The 21,588-nt window shown below is 35.3% G+C and overlaps 1 protein-coding gene across 1 annotated transcript in view; it reads right to left on the reverse strand.

Annotated features, from left to right (window-relative positions):
* LOC134854839 (uncharacterized) overlaps positions 1-21,588 on the reverse strand; it is a 94,011-nt gene that overhangs the window by 15,868 nt on the left and 56,555 nt on the right. Inside the window, exons 17-23 of the mRNA XM_063871198.1 lie at positions 21,117-21,235; positions 20,516-20,640; positions 17,313-17,481; positions 16,253-16,437; positions 15,765-15,881; positions 10,304-10,468; positions 324-425 (exon numbers count right to left, since the gene is read on the reverse strand). Coding sequence (XP_063727268.1) covers positions 324-425; positions 10,304-10,468; positions 15,765-15,881; positions 16,253-16,437; positions 17,313-17,481; positions 20,516-20,640; positions 21,117-21,235 — 982 coding nt within the window. The remainder of the gene's footprint in view (positions 1-323; positions 426-10,303; positions 10,469-15,764; positions 15,882-16,252; positions 16,438-17,312; positions 17,482-20,515; positions 20,641-21,116; positions 21,236-21,588) is intronic.

Genomic DNA, 21,588 nt, shown 5'->3' on the forward strand with positions numbered 1-21,588 from the left:
ATTGTCACTGTTGCATGCAATTGTGACGTAACTCTGATGTATTTTCGTCTTCAAGATATTGCGGTTTGTTGAACATCTGCTCATTATAATTACAGTTTCAATACAGATAAGCTAACCCAATGAAACTTCATGAAAAATGATTTGGCATTATTTTTTTTCAGCAGGGGAACCTAATTTTAAACCGCTATAAACTACCTGTATAGATCATACAAAGCAATAAAGTGGGCAAAAAGAACTTAATTTGTTTTCTTTCAGGACGGTTGAGAGCGGATGTTGATCTAGTCGTCTAACTGTTTAACAGCTTGTTGGTTTACTAAAATGACCTTGAACTTTTTGAAGTTTCCAAGCATGTGTCCGAAGTCTATGTGTAGAAAGGTTCCATCTCTCTCTATCATCATGTTGTCCGAATGCCGGTCTCCGATCCCCTACACAAATGCACAAAGGTCACTACTCCAATAACAAACGGCAATGAACAAACGGTAAATTAACCCTGATGGGTCGCTATTTGAAGCAAATATTCAAATTGTGTTAATTCTACTGCCGAATTACCACAGAGCCGAAACTGAAGTATTCAACAGCGCCAAAAATGAGGGATTTTCGAAAATTTTGAGTTCTGTTTGTGAATTGTTGTCAATTTGTTTGAAGACTGTTTTGTCGGTGAATTCCCATAGGTCCCAATATCATAGCACCCAAAATAAAAAACTCAGTCGCATAAGTCCCAAAATTTATCTTCTTGAATTCTGATTGGTTGAAATTTGAGCCAACGAGTTTATGAATTGATTGTTTACTGTTCAAGCAGCCTAAACTCAAGCTGCAGAATAGTGACCGCCGCAGCCGCGCTAACGTGTTGCGAGCTTGCCACCAAAGTGTAGGACTCTATACAAAATTTAGAGTCGGTTATCGCCGCAAAGCGGCGAAGCGCGGTACCCACCGGCGACTTTGAACCGAGACTCGGCTAATTTAGTCTTTTGACCAATTGAAAAGATTTGGGACTTATGCGACTGCTATTTTATTTTGGGGCCTGTGGCACTGATTTTTCATTTTGGGACTTATTGATACGCACGGTTTTGTCTTGGAGCGCATTCGAGAATAAAACTTGACAATTTGCTGAGTTAATTGGTGGAATCCCTCATACGGAACGGACCGAATGCGCGAAAACAAAAATCATCCAATCAGATTTCAGTAATCTAAAATTTGGAAAGAAAGTAAACATTTCCAGGGATTGAATATTGGCCGAATATAAAAACGGCAGAAATATGCAAAACTTTCAAATTGTCACTGACCTCCACCGAATTGGAACAAATTTTATATTTCAATTGTTTCGTTATGAAAGAAGCAAAATATTGCTTCATTTATTTCATTTTAATTGAAAGACAATTGATTCACTTTAAAATTGACTTTCGACTAATTTTGTTTTCGTGCTTTTGCCTACGATTTTTTCTTCCATTCGGCCCTTCGCGCATGAGAATAGCCTCCGGCACAATGTATTGATTGCTGACATAGAATATTGCTATTAATTGATTGCGAGAGAGCAATTTTTGGAGAAAAAAAATGTTGGCGTGGGAATAGGGAGTGAATTTGACCTGTTGCTGTTATTTGGATGCTGCTGCGTTTTTGTTTTGCTTTATGTTTGCTTTGCTCTGCGTGTTAGCTTTGATTTATGTTTGCCTTGTCTATTTTCATTAAGAATATTCATTTAATGGTCTGAGGCAAAGTCTGTTACCGCAAATTTTAGAGATGCAGTTTTTTTGAAACTGAATTAGTCAGACTGGACAGAAGAGAAAAAATGAGGATTATTTTATACACTGAATCAGTTGGTAAGAAAAAGGCGTTTCCTACGAAACCTTTTCTATAGCTTCGAAAATTATTTCATAGCTTGATTTGATTTGCTTAATGTGTGTATTAAGCAAAATGTTGCTGTTTTTAGTTGATTCGTTTCAGACTGAAATAAATTTGTATCCGCATAATTTTGGACAAAAAGTGGGCAGGTACTGTCTAGCCTTGAAGTTGAATCAAGTTCATCTAGCTCTGATTGATTCTTAAGCGTTGCACTTGATACCTGCTTAACCATTGCGCCTTATGTCAGCTAAAACATGGCATTAACTTTTCTGTCATTCATTTAATATATAGGATAACAGTCTGTTTTTTTTTACTTTTTTTTTGTCATAAAGGATTCTCTTTTGTAAAACATACTTAAATTGCACCTTTCTCATTGTAGCGCCCAGGCCCAACAATAAAAAAAATTATAGCCATACCGTAATAAAAAAATTGTAATAAGTGAGAGGGGTTGTATTCAAAAATCTCAAAGTTAATCGCGAAAACCTCAGTAAGAAAATAAATCCAGGCCATTAAAATTAATACTGACCGATTAGATAATGAGAAGATGAACTTTCAAGACTGATTAACTCTTATGATTTTATTAATCATAGCCAGACCGTAATAAAAAAAATGTATTAAGTGAGAGGGGGGCTAAAATAAATTTCTTGAACTAGCAATAGCATTCTTTGATTTTGTTGTTTTAGCCCCGGATTAATGTTCCTAAAACGGGTGGCGTCATTGATGCTTGAAGGTCAGAAAGCTTGAAATTAATTTTTTTCTTACTTTCAGCCAGTCAGAATTGAGTATTCAAAAATCTCAAAGTTAATCGCGAAAACCTCAGTAAGAAAATAAATCCAGGCCATTAAAATTAATACTGACCGATTAGATAATGAGAAGATGAACTTTCAAGACTGATAAACTCTTATGATTTTGAACTTATTAATCTTGATGATTATATGAATAGTAATGCGGCTGTAACCCGAAATTTGTAATATTTTTGATTATTTTCCACTGAAATAAAACATTTTCTGTTAATATTGACTTCGACTTTGTGAGAAAGGTATTTAGCCAATAGAAACGCTTAGCGATTTTGATTGGTTGAGGATTTCCAAGAAGGAAGGACTGAATGCGCAAAAAAAACTCGTGGGCAAAGGACCGAAAACAAGTTAGCCGAAAGTCAATTTTTAAAAAGAAGCAGTTGCCATTCAATTACAATGAAATAAATGAAGCAATATTTCGCTTCTTTCATAACGAAACACTTGAAATATAAAATTTGTTCCAATTCGGTGGAGGTCAGTGACAATTTGAAAGTTTTGCATATTTCTGCCGTTTTTATATTCGGCCAAAATTCAATCCCTGGAAATGTTTACTTTCTTTCCAAATTTTAGATTACTGAAATCTGATTGGCTGATTTTTGTTTTCGCGCATTCGGTCCTTTGCGTATGAGAGGGAGGGTTCTCATGCTTGAAGGAGCGAATGCTTGAAAAACTTCAACCAATCAAAATTGCTAAGCGTTTCTATTGGCTAAAGGCTTTTCTCACAAAATCGGAAACAGAAATCTGATTGGCTGATTTTTGTTTTCGCGCATTCGGTCCTTTGCGTATGAGAGGGAGGGTTCTCATGCTTGAAGGAGCGAATGCTTGAAAAACTTCAACCAATCAAAATTGTTAAGCGTTTCTATTGGCTAAAGGCTTTTCTCACAAAATCGAAATCAATATTAACAAAAAATGTTTTAAATCAGTGGAAAATAATCGAAAATATTACAAAATGCGGATTACAACCGCAATACTATTCAGATAATCATAAGTAATTTTCAGTCTTGAAAACTAATCTGCTTTTTATCTAATCGGTCAATATTAACACTAATGGCCTGGATTTATTTTCTTACTTTGAGATTTTCACGATTTGGTTCGAGATTTTGAACACTCAATTCTGATTGGCTGAAAGTAAGCTAAAATTAATTTCAAGCTTTTGGTCCTTCAAGCATGAGGGACGCCACCATTTTTGACTTTTCAACTTCCGTCGATTCGAACTTATGTACTTGTCAGTGATTTGGGAGCAGTAAAAACAGTATTCAAAATAACTTTCTGCACTGTTGAACAACATTTTCTGTTCGGCACAGTTGAAGAACATTTTCTTTTTCGGCACTGTTGTACTGCCCCTAAAAGCTAAATGATTGATTATTAATACATTTTTTTATTTTGCGCTTTCTAATTTACTACATTTGATTCGATTATGTGAGCTTCGGCGAGTTATTAATAACGTCCAATGAAGTACTAACAGCTCCTTGAGTTTAAAATACACAAAACAGTCCAAAAGGAAGGAAAAGCTGATCCCCATATTTTGCCCAACCGAAAAAAAACATCGATACTTCTTCACAGAATAGATTATTCCATGCCTAGGTTTTATTCCATGCCTATCTAACGATCTGAGGCAAAGTCTGTTACCGCAAATTTTAGAGATGCAGTTTTTTTCAAACTGATTAATTACTCAGACTGGACAGAAGAGAAAAAAGAAGGATTATTTCATACACTGAATCAGTTGGTAAGAAAAAAACGTTTCCGACGCAACCTTTTCCATAGCTTCGAAAATTATTTCATAGCTTGATTTGATTTTCTTAATGTGTGTATTAAGCAAAATGTTGCTGTTTATAGTTGATTCGTTTCAGACTGAAATAAATCTGTATCCGCATAATTTCGGACAAAAAGTGGGCAGGTACTGTCTAGCCTTGAAGTTGAATCAAGTTCATCTAGCTCTGATTGATTCTTAAGCGTTGCGCTTGATACATGCTTAACCATTGCGCCTTATGTCAGCTAAAACATGGCATCAACTTTTCTGTCATTCATTTAATATAAAGGATAACAGTCTCTTTTTTTGATTTTTTATTGTCATAAAGGATTCTTTTTTGTTAAACAAACTTAAATTGCCTCTTTCTCATTGTAGCGCCCCAACCTAACAATAAAAAATCATAGCCAGACCGTAATAAAAAAAATGTATTAAGTGAGAGGGGGGCTAAAATAAATTTCTTGAACTAGCAATAGCATTCTTTGATTTTGTTGTTTTAGCCCCGGATTAATGTTCCTAAAACGGGTGGCGTCATTAATGCTTGAAGGTCAGAAAGCTTGAAATTAATTTTTTTCTTACTTTCAGCCAGTCAGAATTGAGTATTCAAAAATCTCAAAGTTAATCGCGAAAGACTCAGTAAGAAAATAAATCCAGGCCATTAAAATTAATACTGACCGATTAGATAATGAGAAGATGAACTTTCAAGACTGATAAACTCTTATGATTTTGAACTTATTAATCTTGATGATTATATGAATAGTAATGCGGCTGTAACCCGAAATTTGTAATATTTTTGATTATTTTCCACTGAAATAAAACATTTTCTGTTAATATTGACTTCGACTTTGTGAGAAAGGTATTTAGCCAATAGAAACGCTTAGCGATTTCGATTGGTTGAAGTTTTCCAAGCATTCGGCCCTTAAGCATGAGAACCCTCCCCATCAAAAATGGCCATTTTAATTGATGTAGCTTGTTGAACAAAAAAACCATTCCCCAAGAGCGTCGTCTTAAACTTTTCTGAACAAATATTTAACTCGACGGCTATTCTCATACGCGAAGGACTGAATGCGGGAAAAAAAACTCGTGGGCAAAGGACCGAAAACAAGTTAGCCGAAAGTCAATTTTTAAAAAGAAGCAGTTGCCATTCAATTAAAATTAAATAAATGAAGCAATATTTCGCTTCTTTCATTACGAAACACTTGAAATACAAAATTGTTCCATTTCGGTGGCGGTCAGTGACAATTTGAAAGTTTTGCATATTTCTGTCGATTTTATATTCGGCCAATATTCAATCCCTGGAAATGTTTACTTTCTTTCCAAATTTTAGATTAATGAAATCTGATTGGCTGATTTTTGTTTTCGCGCATTCGGTCCTTTGCGTATGAGGGGATGGAATGCTTGTTGTTTTGATCTCTGCCGAAAAAAAAACCGTTTTTCACAGGAGTTATTTTGCAAGCTGCAACTCTATGAGGCTTGAATTTCTTAACGGATTTCTCAATCGTTTCCCGAAATTGTTCACAAGTTTCTTTTCCGGTTAGTCCCCCATCACTAGCATCATGTCCCACATGCTTAACAAGAGTTTCAACTTTTGTCCCATAAGTATACTTGTCAACAATACTATTAACGTCAATTAGAGTAGCCGATGAATATGAATATATATTGCAGTTAGTGGTCCAATATCCTGTTGATTAATTTTTCGGTTTGAGCGGAAAATAACCGAGGGACAAATTCGGGCTGAAATTCGTCATTGTATTGTTTAAACGTCTGATACTTGTTGTTTTTGTTCTAGTAAGTTGTCAATCATGTTTTCAGTTTGTTTTCGGATAGTTTCCTGTTTATATTGTAGGGTCTGTTGTTGTAGACGAGCTTCTTGTAATTGTACTTGCTTTTTCAAAATGGTATCTTCATGGTCTAGCTTCTGATTTTTTCTTCCGCTAGCAATTGCAATTTTTTAGCCTCTAGAAGCAGAACTGCATTGTTCATATTAGCTAAGCAAGCCATGGTTTTGTTGAGTTACAATTTTTGTTGTTTCAAATTTTCTTCAAATTGAAACCAACCTTCAGCTTCTGTTTGCACGTGCACTTTATATAATACATAAAAGTTTGAGTGGTTTTTATGTGAATATTACCATAATTCGAGACACAGGAATCATTGGATAATTTTTTTATTCCCAAGCTTTTTAGAAAATTGTTGCTTTGACCCCTCTAAAACAAGAAGGAACTAAGGCCTAGGAGTTATTTTTCACGTGATATCAACTACCTCAATGCAAGCGCCTGTAGAACCTAATATGATATTACGTTGAACGCCTTTGCAAAGTTGCGACTACACTTCAAAAGATACCTCGAGAAAAATCCCTGTGCTACGAAAAGCTTGGAGTTTTTTGTTCCTCAGACAAACTTCCACGAAAAGAAAGAGAATGAGTGAACACCCAACCGTATTCAAGAAACTCGAGATCAAGTTAACACCCTACACCAAAACCCTCCCCCCAGAAAAAAACAACTGACCAAGTTAACATCTTCAACCCCAGCGTTTGATTCAGATTAAAATTGTTCAGCGCTGCAAGTAAAATCAGCAGAAAATTGGAAAATGAGTCAAGAGATATTTGGAAGAGGCTACTTCTTTCTAATATTTAGTGTTGTCTTGACAGACAATTGAAATCAGAACATTCTGTGCTACTTGAACAGCAACCGGGTACTATTTCATATTTGTCGAAATTTCAACTTACAAATCCACCCAGGACTTCAACGATGTCTGGCGTGAAAAAAAAAGGCGTGGTCTCCCGTGCAATCATCTAAACATAAACACCTGTTCTGAGGCCTGTGGCACTGATTTTTCATTTTGGGACTTATTGATACGCACGGTTTTGTCTTGGAGCGCAACCGAGAAAAAAACTTGACAATTTGCTGAGTTAATTGGTGGAATCCCTCATACTGAACGGACCGAATGCGCGAAAACAGAAATCATCCAATCAGATTTCAGTAATCTTAAATTTGGAAAGAAAGTAAACATTTCCAGGGATTGAATATTTGCCGAATATAAGAACGGCAGAAATATGCAAAACTTTCAAATTGTCACTGACCTCCACCGAATTGGAACAAATTTTATAATTCAAAAAGTGTTTCGTTAGTGAAGAAGCAAAATATTGCTGCATTTATTTCATTTTAATTGAAAGACAATTGATTCACTTTAAAATTGACTTGCGACTAATTTTGTTTTCGTTTTTTGCCCACAATTTCTTCTTCCATTCGGCCTTTCGCGCATGAGAATAGCCTCCGGCACAATGTATTGATTGCTAACATAGAATTGGCGTGGGAATAGGGAGTGAATTTGACCTGTTGCTCTGTGATTTGGACGCTGCTGCGTTTTTGTTTTGCTTTATGTTTGCTTTGCTGCTGCGTGTTAGCTTTGATTTATGTTTGCCTTGTTTATTTTCATTAACAATATTAATTTAACGATCTGAGGCAAAGTCTGTTACCGCAAATTTTAGAGATGCAGTTTTTTTGAAACTGAATTAGTCAGACTGGACAGAAGAGAAAAAACGAGGATTATTTCATACACTGAATCAGTTGGTAAGAAGAAGACGTTTCCTACGAAACCTTTTCTGAAGCTTCGAAAATTATTTCATATCTTGATTTGATTTGCTTAATGTGTGTATTAAGCAAAATGTTGCTGTTTATAGTTGATTCGTTTCAGACTGAAATAAATCTGTATCCGCATAATTTCGGACAAAAAGTGGGCAGGTACTGTCTGGCCTTGAAGTTGAATCAAGTTCATCTAGCTCTGATTGATTCTTAAGCGTTGCGCTTGATACCTGCTTAACCATTGCGCTTTATGTCAGCTAAAACATGGCATTAACTTTTCTGTCATTCATTTAAAATATAGGAAAACAGTCTGTTTTTTTGATTTTTTTGTCATAAAGGATTCTCTTTGGTAAAACATACTTAAATTGCCTGTTTCTCATTGTAGCGCCCCAGCCTAACAATAAACAATTATAGCCATACTGTAAAAAAAATTGTATTAAGTGAGAGGGGGGCTATAATAAATTTCTTGAATCAGCAATAGCATTCTTTGATTTTGCTGTTTTAGCCCCGGATTAATGGTTCCTAAAACGGTTGGCGTCCCTCATGCTTGAAGGTCAAAAAGCTTGAAATTCATTTTTTTTTCTTACTTTCAGCCAATCAGAATTGAGTATTCAAAAATCTCAAAGTTAATCGCGAAAATCTCATAGTAAGAAAATAAATCCAGGCCATTAAAATTAATACAGACCGATTAGAAAATGAGCAGATGAACTTTGAAGACTGATAAAATCTTATGATTTTGAACACATTAATCTTGATGATTATATGAACCGTAATGCGGTTGTAACCCGAAATTTGTAATATTTTTGATTATTATCCACTAAAATAAAACATTTTCTGTTAATATTGACTTCGATTTTGTGAGAAAGGTATTTAGCCAATAGGAACGCTTAGCAATTTCGATTGGTTGAAGTATTCCAAGAATTCGGTCCTTCAAGCATGAGGACCCTCCCCATCAAAAATGGCCATTTTCATTGATATCGCTGGTTGAACAAAAAAAAAAACATTCCCCAAGCGCGTCGTCTTAAACTTTTCTGAACAAATAATGAACTCGAGGGCTATTCTCATGCGCGAAGAACCGAATGCGCGAAACAAAACTCGTGGGGAAAAGACCGAAAACAAGTTAGCCGAAAGTCAATTTTTAAAAAGAAGCAGTTGCCATTCAATTAAAATGAAATAATTGAAGCAATATTTTGCTTCTTTCATAACGAAACACTTGAAATAAAAAATTTGTTCCAATTCGGTGGCGGTCAGAGACAATTTGAAAGTTTTGCATATTTCTGCCGTTTTTACATTCGGCCAATATTCAATCCCTGGAAATGTTAATTTTCTTTCCAAATTTTAGATTACTGAAATCTGATTGCCTGATTTTTGTTTTCGCGCATTCGGTCCTTTGCGTATGAGGGGGAGGGTTCCCATGCTTGAAGGACCGAATGCTTGAAAAACTTCAACCAATCAAAATCGCTAGCGTTTCTATTGGCTAAATGCTTTTCTCACAAAATCGAAGTCAATATTAACAGAAAATGTTTGAAATCAGTGGAAAATAATCGAAAATATTACAAAATGCGGGTTACAACCGCAATACTATTCAAATAATCATAAGAAATTTTCAGTCTTGAAAACTGATCTGCTTTTTATCTAATCGGTCAATATTAACACTAATGGCCTGGATTTATTTTCTTATTTTGAGATTTTCACGATTTACTTCGAGATTTTGAACACTCAATTCTGATTGGCTGAAAGTAAGCTAAAATTAACTTCAAGCATTTGTTCCTTCAAGTATCAGGGACGCCACCATTTTTGACTTTTCAAAATAACAGTATTCAAAATAACTTTCTGCACTGTTGAACAACATTTTCTTTTCGGCACTGTTGAAGAAGATTTTCTTTTTCGGCACTGTTGTACTGCCCCCAAAAGCTAAATGATTGATTAATAATACAATTTTTAATTTTGCGCTTTCTAATTTAATACATTTGATTCGATTATGTGAGCGTCGGCGAGTTATTAATAACGTCCAATGAAGTACTACCAGCTCCTTGAGTTTAAAATACACAAAACAGTCCAAAAGGAAGGAAAAGCTGATCCCCATTTTTTTGCCCAACCGAAAAAAAACCTCGATACTTCTTCACATCATAGATTATTCCATGCCTAAGTCTCAAACAGAGGCTACTAAGCTTTACCAACAAATCGACTCTGATACTTTTGCTCTTCAATGATTAATGATAGCCTTCACTATGAATTACGAAAATGATGTTACACTGCCAGCGGGGCTCATAAAGGTATTCAGTCTATACTAGCTAAAACGTCATATTGAGGAGAGGTGGGAAGGGAAAAAAGTCTACCAGAATGAAGGTGGCAACGCAGCTGCCGAGGGCAGACCAGAAGAACCTGTCCAGCACTCTTGGCATCTTCTCCGGGGGGTTGTTCTCCTCCAGCCAGCGTTTGAGGGACTCTTTGTCCCACGACATCTTGCCCCTGTTCAATCGGCTGTTGTAGATATTCTGCGTCTAAAAAGGGCTTTAAATTAACAATATTGCTCGTATCAGGGCGAAGCCCTGAATGTTCCGACTGCCTTTTAATGTTTATGGAGCAGTAATAACATTAAAAATTTCAATGAAATAAAACAAAATGAAAGAAAAAAATTCTAAATTTGAAATTTTTTATGAAAAACATCCCCCCACACGCCATATAAAGTACAAAAGTATAGATTTTGCTCCTTGTAACAAATCAATTATGGCAAATAAGCTTCGTTCAACCAATTTGGAAAGATTTCTAAGACGGATTAAATCTCCGCTTACGCGTTTATAGCGCGAAATAAATCGCGCGTTAATTGTCCCAAATTGACAATCCATAAATTCCCATAACTTCACCAAAAATGATCATAGGTGAAATATATTTTCAAATTTAAGCTCAGGACAACTATTCATTTTGAATGATTTTTAAAAATTGCGTCAAAAATGGCTAGTTAAAAAGTCGAAATTTTTCTGAAGAAAAAAAAACCCACCCGAGCACAAATATTCCGTTACTTTCGTATCGAAAGTCGGATCAAAAACACAAACACACAAAGAGTTTCAGGCCAACAAAATGGAAACTAAAGACAGCATTAAGTCCGAGATAATGAGAACGCTGCGTTGATATGTATCTAACTTACGGTTATGGTTCTTAGCTTTTAAAAAATATACAAGACTGCTCGTATCAGGGCGAAGCCCTGAATGTTCCGACTGCTTTTTGAGGTTTATGGAGCAGTAATAACATTTAAAAATTAAATGAAGTAGAACAAAATGAAAAAAAAAAATTTTCTAAAATTTGAAATTTTTTATGAAAATCATCTCCCCACACGCCATATAAAGTACAAAAGGATAGATTTCGCTCCTTGGAACAAATCAATTATGGCAAATCAGCTTCTTTCAACCAATTTGGAACAATTTCTAAGACGGATTAACTCTCCGCTTACGCGTTAATAGCGCGAAATATATCGCGCGTTAATTGTCCCAAATTGGCCCAAAACGGCAATCTTTAAACCCCCGTAATTTTACGAAAAATGATCACAGGTAAAATATCTTTTCAAATTTAAGCTCAGGACAACAATACCTTTTGAATGATATAAAAAAGTCCGTCAAAAATGGCTAGTTAAAAAGTCGAAATTTGTCTGAAGAAAAAAAAACCCACCCCGAGCACAAATATTCCGTTACTTTCGTATCGAAAGTCGGAACAAAAACACAAACACACAAAGAGTTTCAGGCCAACAAAATGGAAACTAAAGACAGCATTAAGTCCGAGATAATGAGAACGCTGCGTTGATATGTATCTAACTTACGGTTATGGTTCTTAGCTTTTAAAAAATATACAAGACTGCTCGTATCAGGGCGAAGCCCTGAATGTTCCGACTGCTTTTTGAGGTTTATGGAGCAGTAATAACATTTAAAAATTAAATGAAGTAGAACAAAATGAAAAAAAAAAAATTTCTAAAATTTGAAATTTTTTATGAAAATCATCTCCCCACACGCCATATAAAGTACAAAAGGATAGATTTCGCTCCTTGGAACAAATCAATTATGGCAAATCAGTTTCTTTCAACCAATTTGGAACAATTTCTAAGACGGATTAACTCTCCGCTTACGCGTTAATAGCGCGAAATATATCGCGCGTTAATTGTCCCAAATTGGCCCAAAACGGCAATCTTTAAACCCCGTAATTTTACGAAAAATGATCACAGGTAAAATATCTTTTCAAATTTAAGCTCAGGACAACAATACCTTTTGAATGATATAAAAAAGTCCGTCAAAAATGGCTAGTTAAAAAGTCGAAATTTGTCTGAAGAAAAAAAAACCCACCCCGAGCACAAATATTCCGTTACTTTCGTATCGAAAGTCGGAACAAAAACACAAACACACAAAGAGTTTCAGGCCAACAAAATGGAAACTAAAGACAGCATTAAGTCCGAGATAATGAGAACGCTGCGTTGATATGTATCTAACTTACGGTTATGGTTCTTAGCTTTTAAAAAATATACAAGACTGCTCGTATCAGGGCGAAGCCCTGAATGTTCCGACTGCTTTTTGAGGTTTATGGAGCAGTAATAACATTTAAAAATTAAATGAAGTAGAACAAAATGAAAAAAAAAAAAAATTTCTAAAATTTGAAATTTTTTATGAAAATCATCTCCCCACACGCCATATAAAGTACAAAAGGATAGATTTCGCTCCTTGGAACAAATCAATTATGGCAAATCAGTTTCTTTCAACCAATTTGGAACAATTTCTAAGACGGATTAACTCTCCGCTTACGCGTTAATAGCGCGAAATATATCGCGCGTTAATTGTCCCAAATTGGCCCAAAACGGCAATCTTTAAACCCCCGTAATTTTACGAAAAATGATCACAGGTAAAATATCTTTTCAAATTTAAGCTCAGGACAACAATACCTTTTGAATGATATAAAAAAGTCCGTCAAAAATGGCTAGTTAAAAAGTCGCAGTTTGTCTGAAGAAAAAAAAACCCACCCCGAGCACAAATATTCCGTCACTTTCGTATCGAAAGTCGGAACAATAACACCATCTCCTTTGCGATCAGATAAAATCTTCAAAGCAAACGTCAATCAAAAACCAAAATAACAGGCAACTTTGAAAAAAAATTCGTGTAAATCAATTATTTTTATATTATTCGATATATAATTTTATGTAAGTGAATGGGGTGGTTTTTTAATCAACTGATCTTCTGAATGAAAGTTGTCGCGAGTATCGAACCTAGAAACTACGTTTTTAAAGCGGGTGCGTACGAAATATGCTTATTGCTCTTTGAGCCTACGTAAACTTGAGCCTCCTTCAATTTTCCAAGACTTTATCTATGATGCTGATAACGTGACACAAATTGAAATCTTGCACACAAAATTGTTCCAAATTGAAGTCAGCGAAACGAAATTGCATCAATATTTCCTAAAAAATAATCACATATTAACTCCAATATTTGATAGAATTATCAAAATAATTTATCAAAAAAATTACCAAAAAACAAGTGAACACAATTAAAGGAAGCAGGAACCATCAGGACTTGCCCTGAAATATGAGTATTCTTTTTTACCAATTAAAAGATTGTGGTGCCCTAAGCTCAAATTGAACAAAACTCGCCTTTGATCATTTTTTGTTATTGGTGTTAAAAATTGGGACAATTAACGCGCAATATTTTTGTACTTTTAACGCTAAAGCGGCGATTCAATCTGGCTCAAAAATCTTTCCAAAATGATTTGATGCAAGCAATTTAGACTCACTTATACGTTTCGGGGTTAATAAGTTCTCTTTGTACTTAACATAGCGTTTGGAAGGAACATTTTAATTGTTTTTGAAGAGTGGTTATCAAAGCTTGGAAAAGAACCTGGAGGCTGGATCTAAAAAAACGTAGCCGATCGTCCTACTGCTTTCCTTCTAACAAAAACTAGGCTTAGCAGAGGAGCTGTGGCTCCCTAATATCGCACAGAGGCGAAGTGGAGCTTCGCACAACCTGTGATACATCCCAAACATAAAAAGTCGAAAACAAATTTAAATAAAAATTGAAAAAATACTAGGCATTTCAAAATTACCTATGTCTCGATAGAAATTCATTCTAGACCTACATGCCAGCTATTTGAATATTACACTAGCAACGGAGCAAAAAATATGAAGAGAAAACAAAACTGACGATGAAAATTGCTTAAAACAAGAATAAACAGTGATTCAGCACTTAAGCCAAAAATCTATGAGCAGACACTAGTTGCACCATAAAAATTGTATGATAAAACTTTCAAAATACTTCAAACCCCCCCTGAACTATAATGAACAACACTTGCACTTGCAACTTCAATCAAAATTGCTCAAATTAGGGTCCGACAATTCATTTTTACCAAAACAAAGTTTTCAATTCCATACATACTGAAAAAAAACAAGGTCCGACCGGGGCTCGAAACACAGAGCTTAGGGTGCAAAGGCAACTGCATTACCACTGGGCCAGGTGGAAAAGAACCTGACAGATGTTAAGAGAAGAAAAGAAGTGAATAAAGAAGAGAGAAATTGTACGAAAAATTGTTTACGGGAAAAAGTCTAGAACCCGAAATTCTAGAAGTTTAAGAACCCGAAATTCACAAAAAAGCTACCAAAAAAGACATTAACCTCAGCCGCAGCGTTAGAATTGTCAGTAAATTTGAATACATGAAATTAATTGAAGGCGGGAAATTGCTAGGACCGGTACAATAGGACTGTTACAAAACACCACGAAGCTAAACACGTGTGCATTTGCACAGGGGCCTAGGAAATTAGACGATAAGCAAATTAGACGGATACAACAAAAACGAAATTAGACGGATTTTTTTTACAGATCTGGCATTTTAGACAAAAAAGCTATGAAAAAGAAAAGGCCAACAAAATTTTTTCTTAAGACTCAAGTTTCACAAATACAAAAAGAACATAGAATGTCAATACCTATCAAAACAATTAGTTTAAATGAACAAAAAATGTCAAATCCGAATATTACAAGAGAGTTTTGATTTAAATAAATTATGCGTGATTGACTTGTAAAATTTTTGGCTACCGAAATTTAACTGTTGTCTACAAACAATTATATTTTTCTCGCGCAATTTGTCTGCGAACAATTTTAATCTCTCTCACTTTCGTCTATTTTCTCACAATTGCAGTTTTGCAAAATCGTCTATATTCCTTTTAAGTACCTCCGTCTAATTTGCTTGTCGTCTAATTTCTCAAACCCCATTTGCACATATTGGAGCATAAGTACAGCAACGACTCTGAGGTCATCGTGCTATTATGCTTAAGATGTGCCGACCAAATTACGATACATCTAAGTCACGATTGCTGAATTGAAAGGAAAACTAGCCAGAATACGATATCTACCCAAAGCTAAATATTGAGCACAACTTGAGCACCAAAGCACAACTTGAGCACCTGGACGATTGAGTAGTTATTTGACAAATATCTTTTGATGAATTTTACTCTAAAACAAGATAAACTAATCAATAACATTATTGAACAATTCGAATCAAAACGGTTAAAAGAGTTTATTCGTTTGTGCAAACTCTCATTTAGAAACGAGTGCTTAAAATCTGGATCCAAATTGATGACAACTTGGACAGAACCTGTTTCTCAGCGAGCTAAAACTTTTTAAAAGATTTACTCTAGTACCCCAACGAAGGTGATAAATATGAACTTAGTTCTTTCATTAGAACGCCACTGCGTAGTCGGAAGCTTTAATTGATTAACTAAGCCCCTTTCTCGCACGAGAGGCTGGAAAGCAACACTTGAAGAGTGGACAAGTGACTAACTTTGCAGAGGGTCACTGCGTCTTGGACCACTTCTATGGCCCCTGTGTTCTGACTGGAGGCCACACATCCATACTTCCTCAGAATGATATGCTTCGTCATGGGGTGTTCCTTCCAAATCTAACAACACACAGCACGCTTAGAGACCCTTTTTTGTATGTCCAATAAAAAATTTGTATTGTTTTTGCATAACGCCATTTTATTTTTTATACTTCACGTACTATAGTAAGTATAATCCACTAAGTAAAATCAAGGAAAAACGAACACATCGACAGACCATGTTTCACTGACTAAATATTAAAATATTTCAACCCAAACCTCTTTCAAAAATAATTATGACTACCAAGCGTTTTCCTCCGTAACAGAAATCAAAGAAACTCACCCTTAGATGCATCAAAGATTAAATTTAAAATTGTGAACAAACTCTCTAGACCTAAAATTTTTCTTAGAAAAAAAAAACGGAAAAATTATATCCAGGGCTGATGACTCACATTCAGCATTAGCTGGAACATTTGCATGACGAGGACATCCTGTCTGAGGTCATCGCCTGCTTTGTAAATCATTTCACACACTTTCTCTTTCGCCTCTTCCTTCTTCTCCTCGCGAGATGAAAATCTCGCCTCTGATTGGCTTGAAACATCATTCGCCGGCAATCGCAGATCTTTCACACTCGAGCCTAGAGCCAAATTTATCATTTTTACACCCCCGGTCCTGTTCAATGCAGGACCAACTGTTGGGACGGGGGGATGTCATCCATTTCCAGTTCCTTCTTGAGGAGGCGGAAGACACTGGGACCTCCGCATAGTAGCAATAAGTAAAAGTCACACCAGATTGGAATTTTTGCATCATTAGGGGTTATGTATAATTAGCTGGCAGATGTGTGGGGGGGGGGGGCTATTCTGGGAAACTGCGTAATGAACCATAGAGCTACGAAAGCGTTCCCACAAAGACCTTAAAATGCGCCGTGGAACTAAATCTACAGGACAAAATCCCCCTAGGACCAAATGCCTTTAGGACAAAACCCCCTGGTTTTCAGTTTAAAACCCTAGACTCCTTAAAAAATCAGTTCTTCAATGGCGATTTTTGAAAGCACCAATACACATACGGATCGTCCGCAACTTCAAAACATGATGATATGCAATATGCCCAATTTCAATCAATTGTTTTGTTCAAAAAAGCAATCTAAAGTTCTGTCTGAGATATGCCTCTTATTTTTTAACTTGAGCCGTAGCGGGCAATATGCCAACAGAATATTGAGCAGCGACGAGGCCTCAAATGTATCTTTTATCGGCAGTTTTCTCTAACCACTTTTTACATAGCTTCATAAAACAATGCAGATTAATAGTAGGAACTTAAATTGTCTTTTGAGCTTTACAATTAGTTCAGAATATGGAAAGATCTTGTTGACTACCCCCCCTTGGTACCTAGTAACAAATTCTCACCCCTATTATGGATTATTTCAACAGTTAAGCATATGTGAATTTTGTGCTTGGTAACGAATCCCCCATTGTAAAAGAGGAAATAGGAAGTAAGATCCCAGAATAGTTTCACCTCTTTTCTCTGTTGTCCCATTTGTCGAGTCTGTGCTGCCTTCCCTCTGCAGTCCACTTGACCTTTGACCTCCTCCTTCACCTCTACCCTGCTCCACCCACACTACTGTGAAGCTGTCCTCTATGAAGCCCACGGGGTCAATCAGCACAGTCTTTTCAAAATCACTCACCTGTCAAAGAAGAAAGAAAAACAGTTCATCTAACATTTAGAATTAGATTGCAATTTATAGTAAACATCAAAAATTTCATTGAACTCAGGGAAACCAGAAAAAATAAAAATTCATCATTTTAAAGCTCTTCGGATTTCGAAAATCTATCTGTTTTCAAAATTCTTTTGCTAGCAGAAAGTATTCAAAAAATATACTAGACGCTGGTGGAAAGGAATCATTAAGTAATGAAAATCATTTTTCTGGGTAAGAAGTGATCAACAAAAGTAACATCTTATATTATCAACATTTTTGAAACAAATTTGATCATTAAATTAAATAGATAAAACCAATTAAATTAAATCTCCGCTCTTCCGTTAATAGCACGAAAAATCGCTCGTTAATTGTCCCGAATATGCAATCTTTAAAACCTAACTTTTCAAAACACGATCAGTTTAAATATTTTAAAAATCTAAAAAAAACGAGCAAAATTATTCCTTCACTTTCTTCAAAAGTACAAATATTCCGCCAATTTCTTAAAACTGCTAGTTGAAGTCGAAATGTGTCTGGAGAAAAACTTTTCCGGGCACAAATATTCGGTCGGTCATTTTCTTCAAAAATCGGAACAATGACTAGCCTGAAATCAAACAGGAACGCATAAATCCGATGCTTACGGCTGCTGTAAGAACGCAAAAAAATCACGTTGTCGCGAACAAAGCCCCTGAGCATAAATATTCCGTCCCTTTCTTCGAAAGCTCGAACAACAATGCTGATGACAAAAACTAATAGTTCCATGCTAGAAAACTGTAACACTAAAATATTGGATTACTAAAATACCGTAACAGAAGCAAACATTGGTTTTTATTTCAGCTGGAAACTTAGACCTCCCAAGAAGCAAAATTCTAACAAAAAAAATTTTAAAAAAGGTTTAATTTAAAAAACAGCGGTAATTTACGTTAGGTTTTATCTAAAAATTATCTTAAGAAAAATATGATTTTCTTTTAATAACAGCGGCAATTTCCGTTAGGTTTCATCTACATCAAAGCCCAAAAACAACCCTAAACTATTCAATTTCTGCGCAAAACTTCTATATCATTTTTATCGAAAGCTTTCACTCAATAATTACACAGAGGCGCAGCTGCGCTTCGCAAACACTTTCGAGATCACGAACAAAAAGCAGCTCTATCAAGATAAATAAGAAAAAGTAGAAATACTCCTCGAATAAGCAAAAACTCGGCTTTGTGTAGGATTCGAATCTGCGACCTACTGCAATCAAGAGATTTTGAGTCTCACGCACTATCCCCTCAGCCACTCAAGCTTAACAACCGATACACACTATTCACGAATGAAGCAGCCACTTATACTAACAAATTGCCAATGCGATTCAGCACCAAAAACAAATAACCTCAATTTTACAATTAATAATTTAGAATATAGCAAACAGAAGGCATCCACATTAACTTTGCGTGAAACAAATCTCAAAGCATAAAACCACATTATGTATAAATTATGCGTTTCAAAAAATTACGAGATATATTGAATAAAAAAAAATTTAAATCGAGTTTCTATCATTGTTCCGACTTTCGATACGAAAGGAACGGAATATTTGTGCTCGGGGTGAGTTTTTTTTCTTCAGACAAATTTCGACTTTTTAACTAGCCAATTTTGACGGAATTTTTTTCATCATTAAAAAAAATTGTTGTCCTATGCTTAAATATGAAAATATATTTTACCTGTGATCATTTTTTGTAAAGTTATGGGGGTTTTAAGATTGCCATTCTGGCCAATTTGAGACATTTAACGCGCGATAAATTTCGCTCTATTAACGCGTAAGCGAGATTTAATCCGTCTTAGAAATCGTTCCAATTTGGCTTAAAAAAGCTTATATGATTTGTTAATAGGAGCAAATCTATCAGTTTGTACTTGATATGGCGTGTGCGGGGATGTTTTCACATAAAAAAAAATATTTTTAATTTTTATTTTTTTTTACATTTAATTTTGTTTATGTTACTACTGCTCCATAAACCTTTAAAGCAGCCGGAACTATCAAGGCTTCGCCTTGATACGAGCAGTCATGTTGTTGTTTGAAACAAGTAGCTTTTTTCGATTCATTTGATGAATTTAAAATGCATCAACGGTGTTAACTTATTACTACAGTGCTGATTTAAATTAACCGGACAAAACGCGTTCAGCTTGAAACTTAAACGCGTTTTTCTCAAACTGGGTTGAGTTTAGGTGAAAACTTATGAAAACAAAACTTGCTTAAAATTTTAGAATTACTATGGTGTAATTTGTTTTGCAAACTTCGGGCCCAAAATTTTACCCCAAAATTTTTTGGCTTTTCTTAGTTAATCAAAATTACGCCAAAAATAACAAGTCGATCACAGAAATAATTATATCAAAGTGAGCCCCTTACGTAACCCAACAATTTTAAGAAGGGTATATTCTCCAAAACATTGTATAAATTAATTTATTTTTGTTTGAGAGACAAAAAAGGTTTTTACTATATAAAATACCCACTTTTGATTTAAAATTAATTTTTAAACGGTTTGCAATTTTTTTTGGAGAATACACCCTTCTTAAAGTTTGCTGGGCTACGTAAGGGGCTCACTTTAATATAATTATGTCTGTGATCGACTTGTTATTTTTGGCGTAATTTTTGATTAACTAAGAAAAGCCAAAATGAACCATTTTTGGGGTAAAATTTTGGGCCCGAATTTTGCCAAACCATATTAATTCTGCTAAAATTTTAAGCAAGTTTCGTCTTCATAAGTTTTCACCTAAACTCAACCCAATTTGAGAAAAACGCGTTTTAAATTTCAAGTTTAACGCGTTTTGTCCGGTTAATTTAAATCAGCACTGTATTCGAATGTCAAAGTACATGCTATCAAAAAGCTGTAAAGATGCCCCATCATTATTGGGGTGCCGCACCAATGTTTGCGACTTAGGTTGGAAAAAAGAAGGTTCGTACTAAAACACTAGCTTCGCAAGTGTTAAAACACTCGAACTTTCAAAACTATCAAATTAAATGGACGGCTTTTGACCGTTTAATTCTCACTTGTTCTTCGACTGATGATTGGGCAGAAAGGCTGTTTCGTTGCTCTCCTCTTGAAGCAGAGGCGGTCTGTTCGTTCATGCTTGTCTGAGAAGTAGGAATCGATCGCCATTCCTTCACACTGTCTCCTGTTAAAAAATAGCAATGCAGAACTTACCAAATTTTATATTAGTCAAATTGGAGCAGCGACAATTTTTTTTCTGAATGCGTTTTTCTTGTAACAATGACTGTATTCGGGTTAATGTATGTATTGCCTGTATCATCAGTTTGTTTTTGTCCATTTGTAATCAGCAAACTGAAAATATTCATCATAAAAATACGTACACAATGAAATAAAACCGCAAAATCCTTAAAAGATTATTTTAACCTAACAAATTTTCAACTTAACCAAATTGACAACATTCGACCAAATTTCGGCCGCTCTTTTTTTCTCGAGACTGGTAAAATTGGGTGGGGAAAATCAATAAGGGAGAATCATTTTGTGAGGTATAGTTTCACCTGATACCTCAATGGATCCCTAATGACGCCATTTTCTGCCTGGTCAGATTTTGCGTTTAAAAAATCAAATTGAGTGGTCCAACGAACAAAAACTCTCGACTCATGCCTGTGGTTGCGAATGTTCCGACTTGAGAGTGTTCGGAAGCGATGCTGCCGCTTGCGAGGATCCTTCCCGCAGTTCTCAGTCTGCCAATCTCACTGCGCATTAATCGTTCAGCACTCCACCTAATCGAAACATTGTTTCTAACAGAAGTTTTTTTAAATAAGGGTTTTGGAACTTAAGAGTTTTGGTGTGTTAAAAGCTCTTCCCCAATCAACAACCTTGTTAAAAATTCAAGATATTGTTGGCTGTCGATAAAAACAGGAGAAAAAGTCAAAATGCGAAAAAAAAACACGAAAAGCCAACTCCAACCAAGAAAATATAGCCGACAAACCGTTGGAAAAGAATCAATGAACGCAAGGAAACAAAAAATGTTCTCTTTATATTTCTTGAATAATTCATTCTCTACAAAAGCAAATGAACTAAACTTAAAATTAAATCAAAAATCAAACCGCAAAAAAAAACATAAATTTGTGAG

Source organism: Symsagittifera roscoffensis, chromosome 9 (genome assembly GCF_963678635.1).
Source record: "Symsagittifera roscoffensis chromosome 9, txSymRosc1.1, whole genome shotgun sequence".
Lineage (NCBI taxonomy): Eukaryota > Metazoa > Xenacoelomorpha > Acoela > Convolutidae > Symsagittifera > Symsagittifera roscoffensis.